Source organism: Pygocentrus nattereri, chromosome 7 (genome assembly GCF_015220715.1).
Source record: "Pygocentrus nattereri isolate fPygNat1 chromosome 7, fPygNat1.pri, whole genome shotgun sequence".
Taxonomy (NCBI): Eukaryota; Metazoa; Chordata; class Actinopteri; order Characiformes; family Serrasalmidae; genus Pygocentrus; species Pygocentrus nattereri.
This window is the reverse complement of record NC_051217.1, coordinates 1,654,453-1,676,596: the sequence shown is the minus strand read 5'-3', so window position 1 is coordinate 1,676,596 and position 22,144 is coordinate 1,654,453. Positions and strand designations below refer to the sequence as shown.

At 43.0% G+C, this 22,144-nt stretch overlaps 2 protein-coding genes across 5 annotated transcripts; one reads left to right on the top strand and one right to left on the bottom strand.

Annotated features, from left to right (window-relative positions):
• Positions 1–204: 204 nt before the first annotated feature.
• agk (acylglycerol kinase) lies at positions 205–11,610 on the top strand. The gene is made up of 16 exons (XM_017692045.2): positions 205–490; positions 1,133–1,172; positions 1,315–1,394; positions 1,961–2,036; positions 2,120–2,212; positions 2,304–2,336; positions 2,434–2,528; positions 3,967–4,036; positions 4,117–4,196; positions 4,325–4,382; positions 4,617–4,764; positions 4,850–4,947; positions 5,442–5,512; positions 5,666–5,750; positions 7,773–7,895; positions 11,157–11,610. The coding sequence occupies exons 1-16, from the start codon at positions 381–383 to the stop codon at positions 11,175–11,177; spliced, it is 1,281 nt and encodes a 426-aa protein (XP_017547534.1). The 5' UTR covers positions 205–380; the 3' UTR covers positions 11,178–11,610.
• On the bottom strand, positions 8,549–19,870 carry dennd11 (DENN domain containing 11). 4 transcript variants are annotated; one of them, XR_001857609.2, is made up of 11 exons: positions 19,492–19,870; positions 18,966–19,065; positions 18,174–18,332; positions 17,472–17,628; positions 16,849–16,987; positions 15,538–15,669; positions 13,382–13,532; positions 12,938–13,006; positions 12,527–12,718; positions 12,286–12,369; positions 8,549–12,036 (listed from the first exon to the last, which is right to left on the bottom strand). XR_001857609.2 is itself a non-coding variant. In XM_017692027.2 (10 exons), exons 1-10 carry the CDS (start codon positions 19,868–19,870, stop codon positions 12,357–12,359), a joined length of 1,491 nt encoding a protein of 496 aa, XP_017547516.1. In that variant the 3' UTR covers positions 8,549–12,356. The 4 variants fall into 4 exon arrangements, 3 of the variants coding, with proteins under 3 accessions (XP_017547516.1, XP_017547508.1, XP_037395849.1); XM_017692027.2 differs by having other exon boundaries at positions 8,549–12,369; XM_017692019.2 differs by lacking the exon at positions 12,286–12,369.
• Positions 19,871–22,144: the final 2,274 nt, after the last annotated feature.

Below are 22,144 nucleotides of genomic sequence, written 5' to 3'. Positions count from 1 at the left end.
AAGAAGAATAACAACTGGACTTTTTCTTTAAAAGCTTTAATGCATTTTTCCTGTATTTTTTATACTTCTCCCTTTTTTTCGCTCCTTGTGTTTCTGGGGTCTCCGCGCTGTTTTCACTGCTTTTGTGTTATGTAGTTTGTGGTTTTAGGAGCTTCATTAAAGGAGAAGGAGAAGGAGGACGAGGAGGTGTTGATGTCGAGCTCGCTCTTTCGGAGGGGACATGATTCGCTGTCACACCGCTCCCCATGCTTGGAGCGCGATGACCGCGCCTGTCTGAGACTGTCCGCCTCGCTGACTCGGGATTTTTGGGCTTAGGCGCTTCGTTTCTGCGCTTGTCTTGGCGGACAGGTCAGGCGGCGTCAGCTGCGTGTGGCAGGACGATGGGGCGGGTGGTGAAGGTGTTGCGGACTCTGCGGACTCACTGGAAGAAGTCCACTCTGGCTGCGTGTGTCCTGTCTTACGGTGGACGCTGGTTGTACGGAAAGCACTGGTTGGTTGACCTCATGACCTGATATTCTCATTACAGCGGCTTAATTACAGCATCAAAGGCGTCATATTACTATTTAACATGTACTGCAGCGCGGTGCTCCCCTGAGTTTGAGTATTAGCGGCTGGGAGAAGGTCATGATGTCAATCCTTTACTGGTCCCTTTACTGGTCCCAGAGGGAAACTGCATTTGTCTCAGTTGCAACCATTTATGTAAAAGAATAAACGCTTTAATCATTTAAAACAAAGATAAAGAGAAATTTGCAAGATGTACACGAGATTTAAGCTCTAATGAATACAGTAAAGTGGCGGTGACTGATAATAAATATGATTATGAATTTTGCACACACAGTTATTATTATTATTATTACACATATGAACAGGTTGGTATTGAGTTTTGCACAGATGAGCCACACTTACTGAATCACACACTGAGGGAGGAGTTATAGAGTTTGATGGCCACAGGTAAGGATGACCTCCTGTGACGCCCTGTGGTCATTTCGGTACAACTGTCCTCTTCGTTTGAGGAGGAACTTGGCCATAAATGTCCTTTGCATGGCCTGCTTTGCTGATTTGGGGGTCTGTGCTGGTGCATGGTTGCAGTTTTCTGTGCAAATGGAAAGCAGAGGTGTGTTTGTGTCCACAGTGAGAACGTCCTGCGGAGAGAAGCCTGCCAGGAGGCCAGGGTAAGAAATGGTTTTGCTTGCGATTTTTCGTGTGTCCTGTGTTTTTCCTAGGCTGTGCATCATGTGTCTGCTTAGTATTATGGACTAATGCTCTTGATGTTGGTGGTTATGGCATGGCCCACTGTCTGGTGTATTTGTACAGGAATTTGGCCGCAATTTAATTGGACCCCAAGTGCCGCTCAAGAAAGCAACAGTAATCCTGAATCCTGCGGCAAGCCATGGGTGAGAGTTTGCTGTAATTTGTTATTGACACACTCATGAACAAAGATCTGTTTTCATTCACTAGTTAAACTACTTTATGTTCACTGCTAACCTTAATGTCGTATTTCGTACATCTGTTGCTGGCGTGGGGACCCGCCTCGACTACTGGTGCAGCAGTGGTATTGAGACCAAGATATTCCAGTTATTCCAAAGAATAACAATGAAAACCCCCTTCTGATGGTGCATCTTGGTTGATGCCAGAGGACAGGCTGGTTGAAATGATGATGTTGCTTATTATTATTATTATTATTATTATTATTATTAGTTATTTTAAGTATTTTGGTACCTGGTTAATAATGAAAGAAACCAGATATCAAATCTGAGATTACTAGCCTTCTTTATTGCCAAGGATGAATTCCCAAAGTTTCTATGGAATATTTGTTTGATGCATGCTGGGTATTTTAGTGAGAGAACATTAATGGACAAAAATACACAATTGTGAATTCTATCCGAACTGATGTGGCTGAAGGATGCAGTGCTGCACCGCATTAAGCACATATTACATGATTGTGTATATCTTCTTATAGAAAAGCCAACAGTCTGTTTGAGAAGAATGCAGCTCCTATTTTACACCTTGCTGGCGTGGAGGTTAACATCGTAAAGGTATGGAAGGATGTAGCTGATTTTTGGAACGTTCTTTGTATAAGAGTTTGTTTAGATATTAGCTCATTATGGCTCTTCTTTAGACGGACTATGAGGGGCAGGCAAAAAAATTAATGGATCTGATGGAGCACACCGACATGCTGATTGTTGCCGGGGGAGATGGGACACTACAGGAGGTACAGCATGATGATGCAGTTTCACTGGAAATGTTTGGCCGATATGCCTGTTTGGCTGGTAAAAATGTTTTTTGGCTTATATTTTGTTCAGGTGATAACTGGCTTGCTCCGAAGAACTGATGAGGTATGTATCGTGCTATACTCAACTATAGTGTGTATTGCAAGTGTGTATAATATACACTCCTCTTTAAGGGATATGTGCTTCTTCATTTTAATCCCAGGAATCTTTCAGTAAAACGCCCATAGGATTTATTCCTCTCGGCTCGCATAACACCCTGAGTGAAAGTCTACATCTAATTACTGACAACAAAGTCAGGTAAGTAATCCTATTAGATTCCTTACTCTGACTGGATTTATATTCGAGGTAACACTCCATAAACGGGGTGTACTGATTTGTGTAGTGGAACATGGATTTTGGTTGTGTGTCCCTTTGTTTTTGAGACAGTATGTTAGTAAAATATTAAGCAGTGATTTAATACATTTATTTTGAGCTATTCAAAATTAGACACAGAACAAAAACATATTTGTAATTATCCACTCATTCCAAATGATGCCTTTAACAAGTTGTGGGGGCAGTCGTGGGCTGGAGGTCAGGGAACCAGCCTTGTGACCAGAAGGTCGCCGGTTCGATCCCCAGAGCCAACAGCAGATGACTGAGGTATCCTTGAGCAAGACACCTAACCCCCAACTGCTCCCCGGGCGCCGTGGATAGGGCTGCCCACCGCTCCGGGCAAGTGTGCTCACTGCCCCCTAGTGTGTGTGTGCTCACTAGAGTGCTTGAGGTGTCTCACTGCACGGATGGGTTAAATGCGGAGGTGAAATTTCCCCGTTGTGGGACTAATAAGATTAAGTGACCCTTAAGTTCCAAAAAAGTTGTGATAGGAACATGTTTATCACCAAGTTACATCACCTTAATACATGTTTTGTGGCTGAAGGCACCAGTTGATCCAGTGCTGATGGGAGATTCTTGTGCAGGCATATGAGGCCTTTGCTTATGTATTTTGGACCTTATAATGTGCTGCACATTTTTCAGTAGGAGATGGGCTGGCCAGTCTGGCACCCGCGCTCTCTGATCACGCAGCCGTGATGTTGTAAAAAGTGCATGATTCTTACCTTTGTCATGTATTCTAAAAGCTGGTATATTGCTGTCCAAAATGTGCTAGTTACCCCCTAATACCCCCCATACCATGACAGACCCTGGATTTTGAACATGCTGTGAGAATGTGACATCCATTATTTCTCATAGGGCTGACTTATCAGACCATAATACAAGTTTCCAGTGTGCCTCAGTCTATTTCAGATGAGCTCAGGCCCAGAGAAGGTGGCAGTGTTTCTGGACATTGTTGATATATTTCTTCTGCTGTGCGTAGGAGTGTTTTTTGACAACAGTTGGTCAAAGTATTCCCAATTCCATGCGGCGACATCATCACAGAAACATGCCTTTTTTTAATGCATTGGTCACAGGCATTCATTTGTGGGTTTTGGCCAGATGATGATCTCATGCATTGTAGAAATATCTAAAATCCTTGCAAACCCTCATCGAAGAGCATTGTTCTTAAACGTTTTGATTATTTACTGATGCATTTTTTTGAAGTTGATGAAGCGTTACAGGTGTTAAAGTGACACATCTTGTCTTTGTACTGCCTTTGTTTAAACACAGGTCAGAGTGGATTTACAACTCACTGCTTCCTGTTTTTATTGTGCACAAGTCATTTAAGTTAATACAGTGGTGCTGATATCATTCTGGGTTTTAGGTGCATTACTTCAGCCACACTGGCCATACTTAAAGGAGAGACAGTGCCACTGGATGTCCTGCAGATAAAGGTGCGCATGCCAACATAAGTAGTCTTAGTTAATAAGTTAATTTATGAGAACAATTAAAGTTTGTGTTATTTTGTCCTCAGAGTGAGAAGGACCAACCAGTCTTTGCTCTAGTGAGTTTACGCTGGGGTTCCTTCAGAGATGTTGCAGCATCCATCAGCAAGTATGTAATCTAACTTTTACTGTATGTGATATTAATATTAGTATGTGATATAATATTAATATACAAATATTATGTATTGATAAATATATGTTCATATGTTGGTTTAATATCTTCTCTAATTTGTCAAGATATTGGTACCTTGGCCCTTTGAAAACGAGAGCAGCACATTGGTTTAGTACATTGAAGGTGGGTATTACTTTGTGTATAATTGTTTTCAACTTTTAACTAAATAGTTCAACCAAGTGAGATAATTCTGTGAATGAAAGTTAACAGCCAGGTTTTAGCATTATGCAAATTTCTGCCTCCTGCCTTCCATTTGTTGTCACCCCTGTTAGAATGTTCAGCTATTCCTTCAACGTCTACGTTGCCCTGAATTTGGTTTGGTATGTTAAATGAACCATATTGTCTCCTTTATCTCAGAACTGGCCACAGACTCGCCATGCTTCTCTCTCCTGCCTTCCTCCCGTTCCTCGACCTCCAGACCTGCCAGCTGAAAAGCCCATAAGACCCAACCTGCTGTATCGCATCTATCGCCGGCTTCAAAACTACTGGAATCCTCCTGTAGAAGGTTTGTGTATTTACACAAAAAGGCTTAAATATTTGCATGTTTCTGGTGTATCAGCGCACTTGCTGTGTTTTTATGATGGGTTTAGAGCCCCCTGTAGAGCCAGAACCAGAGCAATGGGAGGACCGGCAGATCTCCACTTTAGAGCTCACAATAAGCACACAGAACAGAAACCCTGTGAAAAAGGTAAGTGACTTTACCATTTGCATGTTGATGGTAGATAGTAAACCAGATTTTTTTCCATTTTTCCATTGTCAAATTTCTGCCATCAGCAGTGCGCAGCTGAATGTGCTGTTAAAAGTTCAGTTTTCCCAACATTTGCCGTCTACTAAGTTGTCCAGAAGAAAAAAAAGGGATTATACAGCCAAATTTGAAAGGTTACAGTCTTTTTACGCCTTAAATGAGCAGTCAACACTGCTAACGCTCTCCACTGGCCATCATTCTTTTTACTGGTGATGCAACGTTTCCATGGCTGCGAACTGCATTCGGTCAGGTACCACTCTGAGGTACAGAGCGATGTCTTATTCAGTGCCATGGAAACACAGCAGGACACTAATAAAAGAATGAGCAAACTACGGAACTCACTCGGAAACCGCTGCTCCAAATCCAGTATATATTCAGAAACGCTTTGCCTGCACGGAATCTGTAGATGTTTTCTTCAGCTTCTTCTTCCTCCACAGCGGACAGATGATTTCATGGTGCTGTCTGTGGAGCCAGACACGCTTTCTGTTGGACAGTTCATTACAGAAGGGTAATTACTCCCATTTGCTGGTTTGACAAAATGGCCTGTGAAATCTGTTTCATCCACTTTGTAAATGTTGTATATTGTTGAGTGAAATTATGTTGGTTAATTTTTGGATATTTTTCACAAGCTGTTTATTTGTTTATTGTTGTTTGCATGCAGAACAAAGAAAGCCGAAAAACAACTGGAATGCACAGAAAATGCACTTCAGTTGGAGGCCAGCGCATGTCATGTCACCTTGCCTCAGGTAAGATTGAGTTGTTCCTCAGTTCTTTCAAATATGTTAATAATAGTAATAATAATAATTCACTTATTTGGAATATATGCACTGACTGGTCACTTCAATAAGTACACCTCCTTGCATCTGCGCTCATTGTCCATTTTATGAGCTCCACTTATCATATAGGTGCAGTTTGCAGTTCTACAGTTACAGACTGTAGTCCATCTGTTTCTCTGCATGCATTTTTAGCCCCCTTTCTCACTGTCCTGACCATTGAAGAACCCCCACAGGACCACCATAGAACAGGTATTATTTGGGCGGTAGATCGTTCTCAGCGCTGCAGGGACACTGACCTGGTGGTTGCGTTTTGCCTTGGTCTGACTGGATCAGACACAGTGGTGCTGCTGGAGTTTTTAAACACCTCAGTGTAACAGCTGGACTGAGAATAGCCCACCAACTGGACATATCCAGAAAACCGTGTTCTGTGAACACAAACTGTTTAGCAACAGATGAGGTTTCGTCTCTGATTTCACGTCTACTTGGTGGACCAACAAAGTAGGTTTGTCTAATAGAGAGGACACAGTGCTTAAAAACTCCAGCATAATGATCTATCACCCACATGATACCTGCTCTGTGGGGGCCCTGACCAACAACGTATGCAGAGAAAAGGATGGACTACAGTCTGTAATCTGAGGTTTCAGTAACTTTTAAAAAATTGTAAGATAACTCTTAATAGCATCAGGTAGGTTGTTCCATAATGGAGGAGATGCACTATATTTCTAAAGGGCACAGGTGTATAAAGCCGAGCCCCTCGGCCTGCAGACTGCTGCTACAGACATTAGTGAAAGAATGGGTCGCTCTCAGGAGCTCAGTGAATTCCAGCGTGGTGCCGTGATCGGACGCCACCTGGGCAGCAAGTCCAGTCGTGAAATTTCCTCACTACTAAATATTCCACAGTCAACTGTCAGTGGGATTATAACAAAGTGGAAGAGATTGGGAACGACAGCAACTCGGCCACGTAAAATGACAGCGTGGGGTCAGCGGATGCTGAGGTCACCGACTTTCTGCAGAGTCCATCACTACAGACCTCCACACTTCATGTGGCCTTCAGATCAGCTCAAGAACAGCGTAGAGAGCTTCATGGAATGGGTTTCCATGGCCAAGCAGCTGATTTCGAGCCTTACATCACCAAGCGCAATTCAAAGCGTGGAATGCAGTGGAGTAAAGCGCCGCCACTGGACTCTAGAGCAGTGGAGACGTGTTCTCTGGAGTGACGAATCTGATGGACGAGTCTGGGTTTGGCAGTTGCCAGGAGACGCTACTTGTCTGACTGCATTGTGCCAAGTGTAAAGTTTTATGGAGGGGGGATTATAGTGTGGTGCTGTTCCAGTGAAAGGAGCTCTTAAAGCTTCAGCACCAAGAGATTTTGGACAATTTCAAGTTCATGTTCAAGTTTGGGACCGGCCCCTTCCTGTTCCAACATGACTGCGCACCAGTGCACAAAGCAGGTCCATAAAGACGTGGATGAGCCAGTTTGGTGTGGAAGAACTCGTCTGGCCTGCACAGAGTCCTGACCTCAACCTGATAGAACCCCTTTGGGATGAATTAGAGTGGAGACTGTGAGCCAGGCCTTCTCGCCCAACATCAGTGTCTGACCTCACAAATGTGCTTCTGGAAGAACGGCCAAAAATTCCCATAAACACACTCCTAACCCTTGTGGAAAACCTTCCCAGAAGAGCTGAAGCTGTTATAGCTGCAAAGGGTGGGCCGACATCATATTAAACCCCATGGATTGAGAATGGGATCTCACTCAATTTCATACGCATGTGAAGGCAGACGAGCAAATCCTTTGGCAATATAGTTTAGTTCTCTTAGCCATGAATTTCATTTTGCAGGCAAGCTGCTGTGGAGTGATAGAACTTGGCAGACTCTCAATTAGATACTTGTGTCTGTCACTTGGCGCAGGTTATTAGTCTTCAGTTACATTTAGTTGCTATGTTGGCTCCTCCAAGCCTCTGTCATTCATTGCTGTGTTGTTGGTGTCCACAGGAGGGCGCTGGCTTTTATGACATCGACAACGAAGCCTTTGAAGCTATGCCAGTGGAAGTGAGGCTGTTGCCCCGGAAACTGAGGTTTTTTTGCAGTGCAGAGCGCCGAGAAGAACTGGCACAGGTGAACTGAAGTGGTGTCTGGATATTTGGACTTTTATATTGTGTACTTTCACCATCATGATGCCAAGTACACAGCATCAGAGTGAAGTTGATGAACTTGTCAGTGGAGTTATCAAAGACCTTGATGGTTAAGTTGTTTCTTCTGTGGGCAAAAAATAACTAATGAATTCAAGAGCAGTTAAATTCTTGTTGCGCAGCAGGGCTGCATCCAAAAAGGCAAAGTGACATTTCTTTCCTGTCTTCTTCCCTTGATTTGGCCTGAGGCTACTGGATCCACATACTAGTCACCCCGGCCAGGGTATTTAGTGGACAACAGATCAGACAAAATCAAGGAATGCAGACAGAACGGGTCGTAAACCTGTTAGGACGCAGCCCAGGTGTTTGATTTATGTAGCACCAAATTTGAGTTTTCACACTGAAATTGCTTAAAAAGTTCCTACACAGTCCGTGTGGTTTACACATGAAAGGACCAAGAAAAAAACGATTTGATCATGACTTTGTGTTTGTCATCTTATCCCCAATTAAATACATCAGTGTCTCAGCCATTACTGCCACTGTTACATGTAAAACGCTTAACTGCACAGCTTCAGACTAACCTCACACACCATGCTTTTGTAAGAGACTGAAAAGCAATGCATAAAATGGCACAACCAGTACAGAGAGAAGTTTATTATGTCCAAATGGCAGTAAATAAGAATCACTGGCTTTAAATTAAGAGCTACATGCTGTTACAGTATGCGGTGCGACACAGGCGTGTTAACTAGTGCTGATATCAGCGGAGTAGAACTCAACATTCGTCCAGTGCGCGAGTCAGAAACTCATGTTATGTTACATTAATGCTCGTTGCTGTACATTCTCCTTTCAGCTGTAGAACAAAACCACACCAAAAAGAGCTCTTGGGTCTCTGAGAAGGAACCAGAACACGAGTGATCACATTTTGCATTTCAGCCACATCAATTCTATTGACGGATTTTATTTACAAATTTAATAGCTATATATATATGTATATATAGTTGATTTAGATTTTAAATAGATTATCATGTTTAATAAAAGTAACACAGACTGAACCCACTTCTTTCCATTCCATCCCCAGCTGAGTAATGAGTGCCTGCACTCATTAATAAAAACTATTCGCAGTCCACTTTGTAACTGTGAGTAAATGTTTTCTGGAAATTCCGGTCAGTGATCAAGACTAGTTCTCTGGGTGCATCCTAAAGCAGGGGGGCAGCAGAGAGGAGGATCTTATACTGTGTACATACACGTGTGCTCAGATGCCTGGGCTTGTTTTCTCATGCGTACAAGTTCTAGGGTTTCTTTTTTAAATTATTTTTAGGGACTTATTATGATGAACAGTTGGCACAGCCAAATCAATCTGTGTAAATGAGATATTTACAGATCAAAACCAAATCTTCACCTCAAACATACACGTTTTGTTCCACTTCTGATGTATTTACATTCATATGCTAGAGTTTGCGCACCCACAGTCAAATGGCATGTTTTGTTAATTTGGTTAATTGACTCGTTTTCACAAATAAACATCCTCAGTATGACGTTTTTCGGCAAATTCAGTCCACAGTTTTTGTTTAAGCTGGGTTAAACATGTTGTACAAAAAATAAATAAATAAAATAAAACATGCCATCACTTTTGCACAGGTCATAAAATAAAATGACATTTTATTTAATATTATATTTATTAATATGTTAAATTCAGCAAATAAACAGTGATCATGCATTAAGATCTCTTTAGAGGATGTGTTTACTTCAACAAAACATAATCTAGGCACGGCACCCAAAGATAGACTGGAATGTATGTATTGTGGCTGGATTTCGAGGATCTAAACATTTCTTATCGATTTTCAAGGGTATTTAAGAGCCTGTACAGTTCCATTCAACACAGAGCCAACAGAAGCAGCGTAGCTTAAAAGACAGCCCCGCTGCAACAGATGGGCACTGTTTGTGCGAATTGGGGCTAATCCCCAACGTGTCACTACCCCAAGATCAGCAGCCCCTGAAGCAGCCCCCGCGCAACACAATAGACTCTTTGTTAGGGAGTTAAGGGCTACAGACCCTCACAGACACAAAATGTCTAGTGATAAACATGACCTAGCCTCACATCCATGCTACAGTCATGGATTACAATTAATCTAAGTCTAATCTATGAACCAAATAACGCAGTCGACACCCCCAAACCCCCCACCATGACCAACGTGTAAACACCCAGCTCACAGACACTGATAACACTCACAGACAGTATCCCGTCTTGTTGGAGAACCTGACCTGGCCAGTTTGCTGACGGAATCTAGTTCTGTTGAAAAATACTTGGTCAAACTTTTCAAACATGGTGCCCAAACATACACAAAACAGTACGGTCAGTAAAAGTAGTAAACAAATAACACAGCATTCACTGGTGAGTTAGAATCACATTCATGTTTCTTCCCCCAAGAGTGAAATGAAAATGACTCGGAAGCTTTACAATACATATCTGTGTCAATGTGCACCAGCTGTGCGTGATGTGGCGCAGAAGAAATGTACAATAATTTACAATCAATAGCAACAGTGAGGAGAGTAACCTCCTGTACAGCACAAATACACACAACTCTTTCTTTTGTGTCATTACGGTTTAGACGTAATGTACCTGGTCACATTATAATTTATTATAATAATAGTTGCCTTGTAAAGGTCCCGATGAGGGCCTGGTCATGAACACTCAAGAGCAGCGTGAGCCAAAAGATAATCCAGGAGCTCAAAGACCAAAGCAAGCCAGAAGGAGGAAACCCCCAGCATATTCCACTGATTTTTAAAAATGTCTGCATAATGAAATTGCTAAGGTGTGAACAAGTCATTCAGAGGTTTGACTTAAAAAAAAAAAAAAAAAAAAAAAAAGCTCTGTTCTCGAGCAACATCATGGAAGAGTTCACAGTGGTGGTGGTAGGAACCAAACATCTGAACAGTTTAATGCAGTTTAAACTCCCTCAAAGGAAGTTATTACACAAAATGGATATAGCTATGCTGCCTGGTGCTTGAGGCACCGTTTAGTCATAATTCTGAGATGAGGTTTTGGCCTAAAACATATTTTTAACATCCATTAATGGTGGCAAGGTACATGTAGGGCTTAATAAGGCAGAATAGTCCCCAAAGAAAGCTTATGCTTTTTCATATTTACCATTTTTTCATCATCAATATTGCATACAAAACCTTAGACACACATACGTTCACTAGTTATTTTTGGATAAATAAAATGTGTTTGCTTTGTGACCCCTAGCTCCCATCACCACCACCGTAAAGAAACCTTTGATGTCACGATGTTAGATCAAACCACTGGGAATGACGTGGATCCCGAAGACTGCACCATGCAGAAATTTTGATACAATCTGTGGAATTCCCCCTTAATACGATGCCACCTACTCAAGCCACTATCAAAACTAAAGAAATCGTGCAGGCTTCAGAGGACGACGTCCGAGGCCTGCCCTGCCCTAACGAGTGCCGTGATTAAAGAGGTGTGTTCAGACAGTATGCAGCTAAACCAAAGTCCTTTCTGATTGTTGCAAAAGTGAACATACAGTAGTTGGGATGTCTGTGTCTTCAGTGACTGATGTACAGAATAAAGTCATAAAGCGAAGCAAGGCAAGAAAGTCCACATCCAAAGCCACCCTGAAGACCCATCAAGAGCTCATCTGATGGAACTCCAACTGTTCCTTCTTCCTCCAAAACTGAACCAGGAGTGACAAAAACCAGACAGCATCAGTGTGGCGAGAGAGGCAAAGATGGTCAAACTCTGTGAAATCAAAACCATCATTCATCATATTGAGGTTGACGTTTTGCAGGCGTTTATCGGTGACGCAGTCATGGTGAAGCCAAATGAATGAAGCAGGGGATTATGGAAGTCTCCAACACAAGGAATCCAGTCCAGCTCATTATACAGTTCAGCTTTGGAAACCGTTACTTATACATGTACATATGACGATGTGGGGCAGATGTTACCATGTTGTTTACATTCCTTCACCAGACAGGAAACCAGATGCGCACAGGGATGAAAGTGGCTCCATTGCTGGACTGCTTTGTGTTTAGTCTCTTGGGGTCCAGGTGAAGCACATTCGAAACCCAGCAAGGGACATTACATCAGGTCCCCAAAACAGCGCTGGCTAGAAGAACAAAGTCACAATTGAGCTCCACACTTTACAAGCAGTAACAAAGAGGCACAGTTTTATCTTTTTTTTCAGGATGTGAGAGTAGGCGCAGTAGGAAAGAAACCCAGGAGTGTCTGGAGGGTTATTAAGCAAACAAGCACACATACGAACACACACACACACACACACACACACACACACACACAAGCAGACAAATGCCGTGAGGGGGTGGGGGGGCAGGGGAGTGAAGGCAGCAGAGTGTACCAAAGCCTGAAGGAAGGACAGTGCCCTGGGGCGTTGGCAGTATCAGGGCGGTCCAGCAGTGCGGCCAAAGGTCAGTACTGGCTCCTTAAAACACCCAGGCCAGGAAAAAAAAAAAAAAAAAAAAGAGAGAAAGAGAGGAGGGGGTCAGGCAGTGTGTTCCAGCCCAGACAGGCTAAGGGCTCCAGAGAGGGCAATACAGATAAAAGAGAGAGAGAGAGAGCAGAAGTCTCTCTGGCCTTACGGGCAGCAGGGATTGTCGATAACCAGCATGACGTCGATACCGTAGACCTCCAGGAGGTCCACCAGGAAACCACGGTCGCCCTGTGGATCCAACCCCATGGCTCGCACATGCTCAGCGGTCAGAGTGGGGTCAGCGCTTCCTGCCACCTCCAACAAAGTCTGGAAGATGCGGTTATTCTGCTCCATGAAGAACCTGGTGTGGGGGGGAGGGGGAGGGGGGGGGGTTTGATTATTTACACCCTGACATGAAGCCATATTTCATCTTAAAATTAAGACTAGTCTGGGCGAGTTATCAGGAAAATGAGAACATTTCAACTGGCCAAGTAGAAAAGCATGTCAGTTCAATTCTTTGTGAAAATATTCCTTTAAGTCTAACAGGTTACATAAAGAAACGTTCTCACTTGGCACTCACAGAATAAAAAGGTCTTCCTCATTAGTGGTGCAGTCCCCATCAACCTCCTGAGAATACAGCAACAGTTGCCTGCAGTGACATCATCATGACCATCAATACCAAGATGCCTAGGTGATGTGCTTGGAACTGTTTCCTCAGTTAAAACAAACCACACAGTTATGCACGATTACAGAACAGTATTACATTTTGCTATGACAACACTGCAGAGTGCCACTGCAAGACACTTGCTTATCTAAAAGGGATAATATGCTCAAGTTTTCCTGGATAACTGTTGAATATGTAAATGCATGGAGGTTTATGTACTTCAGTTCAGGTTGGTTGTACTACACTATGCAAACTGCGGTGCTGCTGGCACTAAAAACTGAAGCAAGATTTAGAACTATTAGTGTAATGACACAAGCGTACTAGCCTGAAGGACATGGGCACTTTGTAAAAACGCAGTACCTCTGTTCACTGAGCTTGCGATACTTCTCCCGGTCAGCACTGTTGATTCGGAGCAGAGGCTGCAGGCTCTCTCTGTGGGTCTTCACATTCTGGTTGTCAATGTAGACGTCATACAGCTCTTTCTTCTCTTCAAAGATCTTCTCTGTGGTGCCTTGTCATGCATACAGTGATAAAGAATGAGAAAATGTAGTTATTATCACTTTTTATTTATTTCATTTCCAGTCAAAATGACTGGACATTAAGTACAAGTTATTCATTTTTCAGCAGCAAGATACAGAACATTAACAGAGAATTACCCAAAAGCCTCAACAACTAATGCAATATTATTTGGTGTGTCCACCCTGATAGCCTCAGCTTTCGTTCTTTGTAAGAGACTAGATTTCAGTTTTTCCAAGTAATCTGCAGTGATATTTTTTTCTTTTTCATATATGAAAAGTTCAGTCATAGAAGTTGGTTGTACTTTCTGCTTCCCATGATCCAAGCAATGCCAAACACATTGAGATCTGGACTCTGGGGTGACCAGACCATTGCTCTGAGAACAACAGCAGCTTCTTTTGTTTATTTCTTCATTTTGGCCTACTTCTTTTTCTCAGTAATAGCTTTTTTACTGCTAAACATTAAGTTCTGTTTATCTGATGGTGACAGTTTTTGTGCCCCATCACATCTTAGATGGTTGTTAGTCCCATTTTCAATACATCTTTTAATAATGCAAATAAATTATATACACTATATTTCCAAAAATATTCGCTCGTCTGGCTTCACACGCGTATGAACTTGACTGACATTCTCAATCCATAGGGTTTAATATGATGTCGGCCCACCCTTTGCAGCTATAACAGCTTCAGCTGTTCTGGGAAGGCTTTCCACAAGGGTTAGGAGTGATTATGGGAATTTTCTTCCAGAAGCGCATCTGTGAGGTCGGACACTGATGTTGGACGAGAAGGTCTGGCTCACAGTCTCCTCTCTAATTCATCCTAAAGGTGTTCTATGGGGTTGAGGTCAGGACTCTGTGCAGGCCAGTCAAGTTCTTCCACACCAAACTGGCTCATCCGTGTCTTTATGGACCTGCTTTGTGCACTGGTGCGCAGTCATGTTGGAGCAGGAAGGGGCCGTCCCCAAACTGTTCAAAGTTGGGAGCATGAAATTGTCCAAAATCTCTTGGAGCTGAGGCTTTAAGAGTTCCTTCCACTGGGACTAAGGGGCCGAGCCCAACTCCTGAAAAACACCCCCACACCATAATCAGATTCCCAGATGGAGAAGCGTGATTGGTCACTCCAGAGAACACGTCTCCACTGCTCTAGAGTCCAGTGGCGGCGCTTTACTCCACTGCATTCCACGCTTTGCACTGCACTTGGATGCAGCTGGTCGGCCACTGGAAACCTGTTCCACGAAGTCCTCTATGCACTATTCTTGAGCTGATCTGAAGGCCACATGAAGTTTGGAGGTCTGTAGTGATTGACTCTGCAGAAAGTTGGCAACCTTTGCGCACATGTGCCTCAGCATCCGCTGACCCCGCGCAACCACTTCGTGGCTGAGTTGCTGTCGTTCTCAGTCGCTTCCACTTTGTTATAATCCCACCAAACAGCTGACTGTGGAATATTTAGTAGTGAGGAAATTTCACGACTGGACTTGTTGCACAGGTGGCGTCCGATCACGGCACCACGCTGGAATTCTCTGAGCTCCTGAGAGCGACCCATTCTTTCACTAATGTCTGTAGAAGCAGTCTGCAGGCCGAGGGGCTCGGCTTTATACACCTGTGGCCATGGAAGTGACTGGAACACCTGGATTCAATGATTTGGATGGGTGACTGAATACTTTTGGCAATAGAGTGTATCTAATCTCAGAATCTCCAGAAAGATGAATAACTTTGGATAACTTTTGATGTTTTGACAGAAACTTAATCTTTGATTTTTCACAATAGGGCAAAAACACAAACACTTTTGTTGAAGACAGCCTGTGAAGTGTGCACTCGTTATGCAGTGTGACTGAAAAATTAATAAATAAGAAAAGCGCCCCCCCCCCCCCCACCCGCCCCCCCGCCTTTATGCCACATAGTTGCACCATATGGTGCAGGAACAACAACACTTCTCAGCTTCAGCACTAAATTAGCTTCCTGTTTCAGTCTTCATTGTACTACATCAACACAAACAACTCACAAGCCACATAGGAGAGCTCGGTCTCCAGAGCTGTAATGTCAGCCACGTTAATGTAGAAGAAGGGGCGGAACTCCGGCACAGAGGCACCGATTCCAGGTATGGACACATTAGCGAGGCAGCAGCAGCAGTATACTGAAATGCATGAGAGTAAGAAAGAGGCAAATTACATGCTATAAAGAAAAAACTAAACCAAAGATACTGACCAACAAATGAGGATTATAAAATAAGAAAAGAAAAACAAAAACAAAAAATACGACAACCATAAAATTACTTATTAAATAACAGGAATAAGCAAAGTAATATGGGGTAAAATCCAGTATAGATGTTTAATGCAGTTAAACAGGTTCAAATCTTCTCAATATCCCATAGCATTTGCAAATTTTTGACAGCAATCAGAAGAGATTCATCCTGAAGACTTTTTTGCACCATAGGACTTTCACCTGTATTGTTTTATTTCATTTCTTTGGTGGCTGTAAAACAGCTTGCACTGCACAGCATCCATACAGTAGGGTTATTATATTTAGCACATTGTTACAGCTAACATTCATTTTATAGGAGGTTTTCTGGACAGTTTAATCTAAAACATGCTACAGATGTACCGGTCATGTAAATAAAATGATATTTGCTCTTCTACTTTGTGATCAAAAATATAAATCATATCTATTTTAATGAATAGATTATGTATTTAAGTTGGAAAGCTTGTCTGGTATAAATGACATTTGTATTAAATTGAGTTTCCCATCACTTTAATTACATTTTAGTAGGGCCAAACAATGAACACTACTTTTGAAAATCAAAGATCTAAATGGCAATCTGAAGAGAATTATATCCCGTATTATTCAACATTGATTTAACAGGTTTTAATTGGTTGAGCTTAACCTAATTATGCAGAGCTTGTGAACTGGCAGCCTGTTTTGACCTCAGGTGAGTTTTTTTTTTGTTGTTTTTCTTTCGTTAAATACAAAAATGGCTTAATTTATAGAAAATGATTGCATTTAGTCCCCATTTGCAATGATGGTCAGAAAAATCAGCATTAAATGTTTACTCCAAATTGTCCAGCCCTACTTTTTAGCCCTGCTCATGGGGTTGGTTATAACATTTGCACTCCAGCCACTTCAGGGTGAATTATAAATAACAGTATGTGCTGGAAACAATGTTTATGCTTTCATTTAAAAAAAATACTGATCTTGCTTAAAATTGTGCTCAATACCCAAAATGTGGTAAACCATGTGCTGCTCTCTCCTTCAAGTCAGTGAAGGTGTGGTCATTTTCACTTCATTTGTCTGTCGTTTGGCTAAGTTAATGTCTCACCCCGGTAGCAGACCACGCCAACAGGTGGAGGGGAGAAGATGAGGATGCGCTTCCTTAACAGAGCAAATTTCCACAGTACCATTATCTGCTCTCCAAAGAAGCGGATGAACTGGGACATGCAGCCAGCAGGATGTGTGATCTGACAGGAAGGGAACCAAGATGACCAGTGTGAGAAATCTGATACTGAAAGGCACATGACAGGATTTTAAGCTCACTAACAAAACAACAAATTGCATGGACATCTTGGCCTTCGCACCCTCATTATTTTAACCAAACCACTGCAATAAACAAACAAACAAACAATGCCACTAAACCAGGAAAAAAAACAGGCAGCAACTTTTAGAGTTTATCTGGCTTGCTATGTTCACAATAGAAGGCCCTGTGGGAGTGAATCAAATCTTAATGCTGGGCGAAAAAGAAGAAATGCTCTTTGTCTACTCTGACCGCACAGATGTTTCCCCATACTTACGAAAGCGATGCACATTATAATGTCCTGTGACTAGTGTGACCTTAAATTTGCAGCCTCGGTTTCATCACGAGGTCAGACTAAACAGTCAAAAGTTGATCTAATGGCAACATAATTACAAGCAAGAGCAAAGAGTTGAGATGTTCTACGTCCTTACCTTCATCTCTGGATGCATGCAGCGGTTTACCATGGTCCCCAGGGCACTGGTGGGGCAGGCAGTGACCAGGCCGTTCCCTCCAGGGGGAAGCACGGCCTTTTTATCCTCATAAAATGCCTCTAGTGGAGAGTACTGGCCTGGACACTGCAGCTGGTGCCTGTAGGCAAACACAGATAGCATTTTTCAGACTGAATATGTGAAGTGTTCTTATAACAAGCTTAATAATTAACCGAAAATAGGTTTCAGTGAGAGATAAAGAGGTAGGTGTAGGCTATAGTTTCAAGAAAGGCGTACAACAGGACTTCTTGCATTAACATGAATAAACAGGTAACAGTACGGCTGTGTACACCGCTGAGTGGATCAGGTTCCAAAGAGCCCGACAGATTAAACGAGTCAAAAAATCTTGTGACGTCACCTGCGTCTCTAAGCCTATGCTTAATAGAGGAGAGTATCATGAATACAGAAACGGGGGAGGGTGAAAAGAAGAAGGGAGGCGTGATGAGCGGCTGTGTGAGGAGAGACTGAGGAAATGATGAATAGATTTCTGGCTAAATCCAGGAGTCCAATCACACGTAGAGCAAGAAAACCTGAAAATCTGATTTGACGGTTTCACGCTGACGTCTAAAACCAGCCAGAACTCTCAGTCTGTCCAATATGCCTGGCAACCCTTTTTGTTGGGAACAGTGGATATTCAAAACTTACCGGACTTGGTTCTCTAGGAAGTGCATGTAGCGGTACAGCAGGGTGTAGGACGGAGACAGAATGCCTACAGACTTCATTCGGGCACCTCTCTCTAGCTCACTTTCCACTGGCATATTAGCAAAGCACGCCAGCCCAAAGTAAGAACCCTTTCGGAAATATCTACAAAACACAGCCAAAGTATTTGTACAGCATTAAAGTGGAATCCCATCAACCTTTCAACCTTTCTGCACTGTTTGATTGCTGTAAACAGTCCCTCAGAGCAGTTTGATGTGCAATGGTGCGCACATGTCTTCACAGTGGTGACAGAAACTAGGGTTTGCGCCAATATTGCCATTTTATGTGCTATGCAAAATGAACAGTGAACCCACACGTGCCTTCTGAGTTTTTATATGTATGTCTCTTTGGGTATTTGCTCTACAGTGCCCTACAGATACCCCTCCACCAAAGATTTAGGGCAAAGTCTTCTCAAAAACATTGTGAACCAACGCCTCAGCCAACAGGCAGTGCAGACGCAAACAGTTCATCTAAAAGCTTTCTATGATGTAGTTATCAGACGTCTAGTTCCCATCATCACCCATGTAAACAATTCAGACTCTGAGTTTCTCTAGAACAGAACATTTCACATCAAACTGCTGCGTTTGTTGGCATCTTGTTTAATTATGCAAATTTTTCTTAAGGTAGCGCAGGGCACTAGTTTCTCACTGTACACTATGCATTATTAGTCTGTAGTGTTTGTGGACAAAGAACATTATTTCCGTTCATGGATCACGGCTTGCGTCATCAGATCCTTACATGAAATCATTCGCGATTCGATGAGAGCCGCTGGCCATAGACTTGAACTCCACACCTTCCAGGTTTACATCCTGAGGTAAGCACCACTCCACCATGTTTCCTGTCAACGAGCGAACAACACAAACTGTGAAACCGCGGGTCCAAACATGCGTCCGCACACCGAACACAAGCTGCACGGCACAGCCAAGCAACCTCGTCGTTCGGGGCGTCCTTCCTGAAAGTGACATACTGTACATTCACAGTCATTTTAAAGGGGAAGTCTGTATTAGTCATATGGGTGACTTAACAACTCTCATTTCTCTTGTTGCATGCCTTGAGATGACAGCATGTCTCATACAGTGTTTGATCAGTGAGGTGAGAGTAAACACACGTGAGACAGGTACAGTACAGGTACAGAGCAGGTTACAGGTACCACCCACAGCAATAGAACAGAACAAACATCGGCTTTAATGTGAGCCCTGATCTCCACTGAGGCATCCCTGTGCTGGTTACGGTAACAGTGCCACTGCCACTGCTGTTAGCTCACCTGATCTCGTGTCGAACGTCACCACGAACACGGCAACAATCTGGTCCTTCTCCTCCCATTCAGCGGCTCGACGCTCTTTAACGGAGAGCCCGGTGAAAGCGCAGTCTCCTTCTTCATCTGTGGCTCCGGCGTCCCCCTCAGGCCCGGCCTGTATGGAGGGGGAGTGCGGGCTTCTGCCTCTGACAGCTGTTCCGCTGCCCGGAGCTCCAGGGCTCAAAGTCCAGCCGGAGCCGGCGCCCTCCTTGCCCTGAGGCCGGCACTTCGACGGTTCGGAGCTCACGGAGTCCGCCGGGTCCAGAGAGGGGCCGCTGGGGGGCGGCTGGCCCGGAGGAATCTCCTCCCAGTCCAGCAGCGGAGCTCGGTCAGACTGCTCCACCATCGCCGTCGCCGCGGGGGGAAACAAAAGCTGCCTCGCCGCTGGAAAAGCGCTCGGGCGTTCGGTTCAGAACAAACCCCCGGTTCTTGTTCCGCCCAGGCGAAGCATGCCTGCTGCTCTGCGGCCGTCAGCGGTGTGCGCGTCGGTGACAAGATGGACAACAGCCGCGGCCACTGTTTTGATGACGTCGCGCGCTTCCGCTCACGTGTTACAATGTGAGCGACTCTGCTTGATGTCTCGTGACATCACGCAGCACATTTTCCTCCTCATCTGTTTCTGGCAACGCTCAAAATGTTATGTCGAAATAACGAGTTATTTCCTCAAAACACCGAATCGCTGTGTCGAAATAATAGCATAGTATCTCGTAATAATGACTTATTATGTCGAGATGATGATCATTTGCTCAAAACACTGCATATAATGGCATAGTATCTCGTAATAATGACTTATTATGTCGAGATAATGATTATTTGCTCAAAACACTGACTCACGGTATCGTAATAATTGCGTAGCATCTAGTCATAAGGAATTATGTCGAAATAATCATTACTTCCTCAAAACATTGACTCGCTGTGTCAGAATAATAATCGTAATAATGACTTATTAGGTAGAAATAATGATTATTTCACTCAAAACTCTTGACTTGCAGTGTGCAAATAATGGCATAGTATCTCATAATGACTTATTAGACCAAAATAATGATTATTTCCTCAAAGCATTGGGTCACTGTGTCAAAATACGTTATGAGTTATGACTGTTTGTTCAGAGGGTGCAAATCCGACTCAAACAAGGCTTCTCCACTAAGAGCTGCATAATAACAGAGTGACAGTTCATTTGAATGACCCCCCCCCCAACACACACATCTCTCCCTCTCACACACTCACACACACACATCACACAGACATACACAAACAGACACCTAAGGAGGTGGTCACCTACACAGAAACACACATACACATGCAGCTCTTTTCAAGCACTCTTGCAGTTCCTTCAGGAAATGCACATCTAGTTCCATTTGTAAAGACACCTGATGGTAAATGATGTGTGTTGTTTTCTTACTTAGTTCCACCTTTCTGGTGTTGGAGACCATTGCCCTTCTTCAGTGGTCAGTTTCTTTCTTGGATGTACATTTTGGTGGCTGAGCTTTTTCAGCTGAGCTGTGCATAAAACCCCAGCAATGCCTGATACACACTGATGTACAGCATCACGAGTGCATGTCCAAAATAAATACCTCCTTATGATGATGGTGAGTGCACTATATGCCATGAATAGAGCTCAGTTTATGTCCCATTATCTTCTTAAAAGCAACAAAGTGACTGTTTTTTTTAAAAAAGTGGGTATGTATTTTAACTTGAAATAAAATCATTAAAATTAGAATTTAAACTGCTTTATTTATTTATTTATTTTGCCTGTCCCGTCTCATTGATTTTGAACTTCTGCATGAAAATATGCATTAAAATCTTCAAGAAACACCATAATTACAATGTCCAAAGTCCAAGCACTTTAATGTTAAGGCTATTACTTGCCCTATTATTTCACTTGACAAAGAAAATCTCATTAAATATTCCACTTTTAGCGCAACCCTGTGAGCCAAACCTGTTCCCCCTCGTTTCTTCTGCACAATGACCTTGAGATAAGTCAGTATTCTCACTTTCTCAATTTACATGAACATTCAACCCTGTTACCAAAATGACATTTACACACACGTTACCTGCTTCAGCGATCCGTTTGATCCTTGAATTTTAAATGAGAATAAGATGATAATGTCTGGAAACAAAGATTTTTTTACTGCATTAATAACAGCTTAATGGGAAATATGATCTCTGTGTTCAACCATATGTTACTCAGTAATTTAAGGTAAAAGTAGCTCATGTAGTGTCTGATTTGACAGCCTGAGGCAGGAGAAACAATATTTTCTGAAGGTTTAGCTCTTACGCTCATTAATACCTCGTCAGAGCAAGTCCAAAGAAAAAAGGTTGAACTGAAATAAACCTGGTTTACGGAAAGATTACATATGTTGTCATTGCCGATGCATCCATACGGTTCTGTTTTAGACTGAGTAGGAGTGCTCGTTTTTCAGTACTCGTGGACACAGCGTCCGATACCACACCTACTTAGTTAGTGTCAATAGTCCAGTGTAGCAGTTAAATCATTAAAATCTAGTAGATTTTAAGTGCATTGACCAGCTTTGCCCTATTATCTAACTACATTGGATTGACTAGTTCTGCAGATGGCCAGAAAAGCACTTCTGCGCAGCTGAAAAACACGCTTCGTACT

Coding starts and splice junctions, on each gene's coding strand:
- agk (XM_017692045.2), top strand. CDS start 381: ATGGGGCGGGTGGTGAAGGTGTTGCGGACTCTGCGGACTCACTGGAAG. Junction 2,337..2,433: donor TGCTCCGAAGAACTGATGAG/GTATGTATCGTG, acceptor TTTTAATCCCAG/GAATCTTTCAGTAAAACGCC. Junction 4,197..4,324: donor GTTGCAGCATCCATCAGCAA/GTATGTAATCTA, acceptor TAATTTGTCAAG/ATATTGGTACCTTGGCCCTT.
- dennd11 (XM_017692019.2), bottom strand. CDS start 19,870: ATGGTGGAGCAGTCTGACCGAGCTCCGCTGCTGGACTGGGAGGAGATT. Junction 17,629..18,173: donor TTCCTAGAGAACCAAGTCCG/GTAAGTTTTGAA, acceptor GTTTGCCTACAG/GCACCAGCTGCAGTGTCCAG. Junction 16,988..17,471: donor GCATGCATCCAGAGATGAAG/GTAAGGACGTAG, acceptor CCTTCCTGTCAG/ATCACACATCCTGCTGGCTG.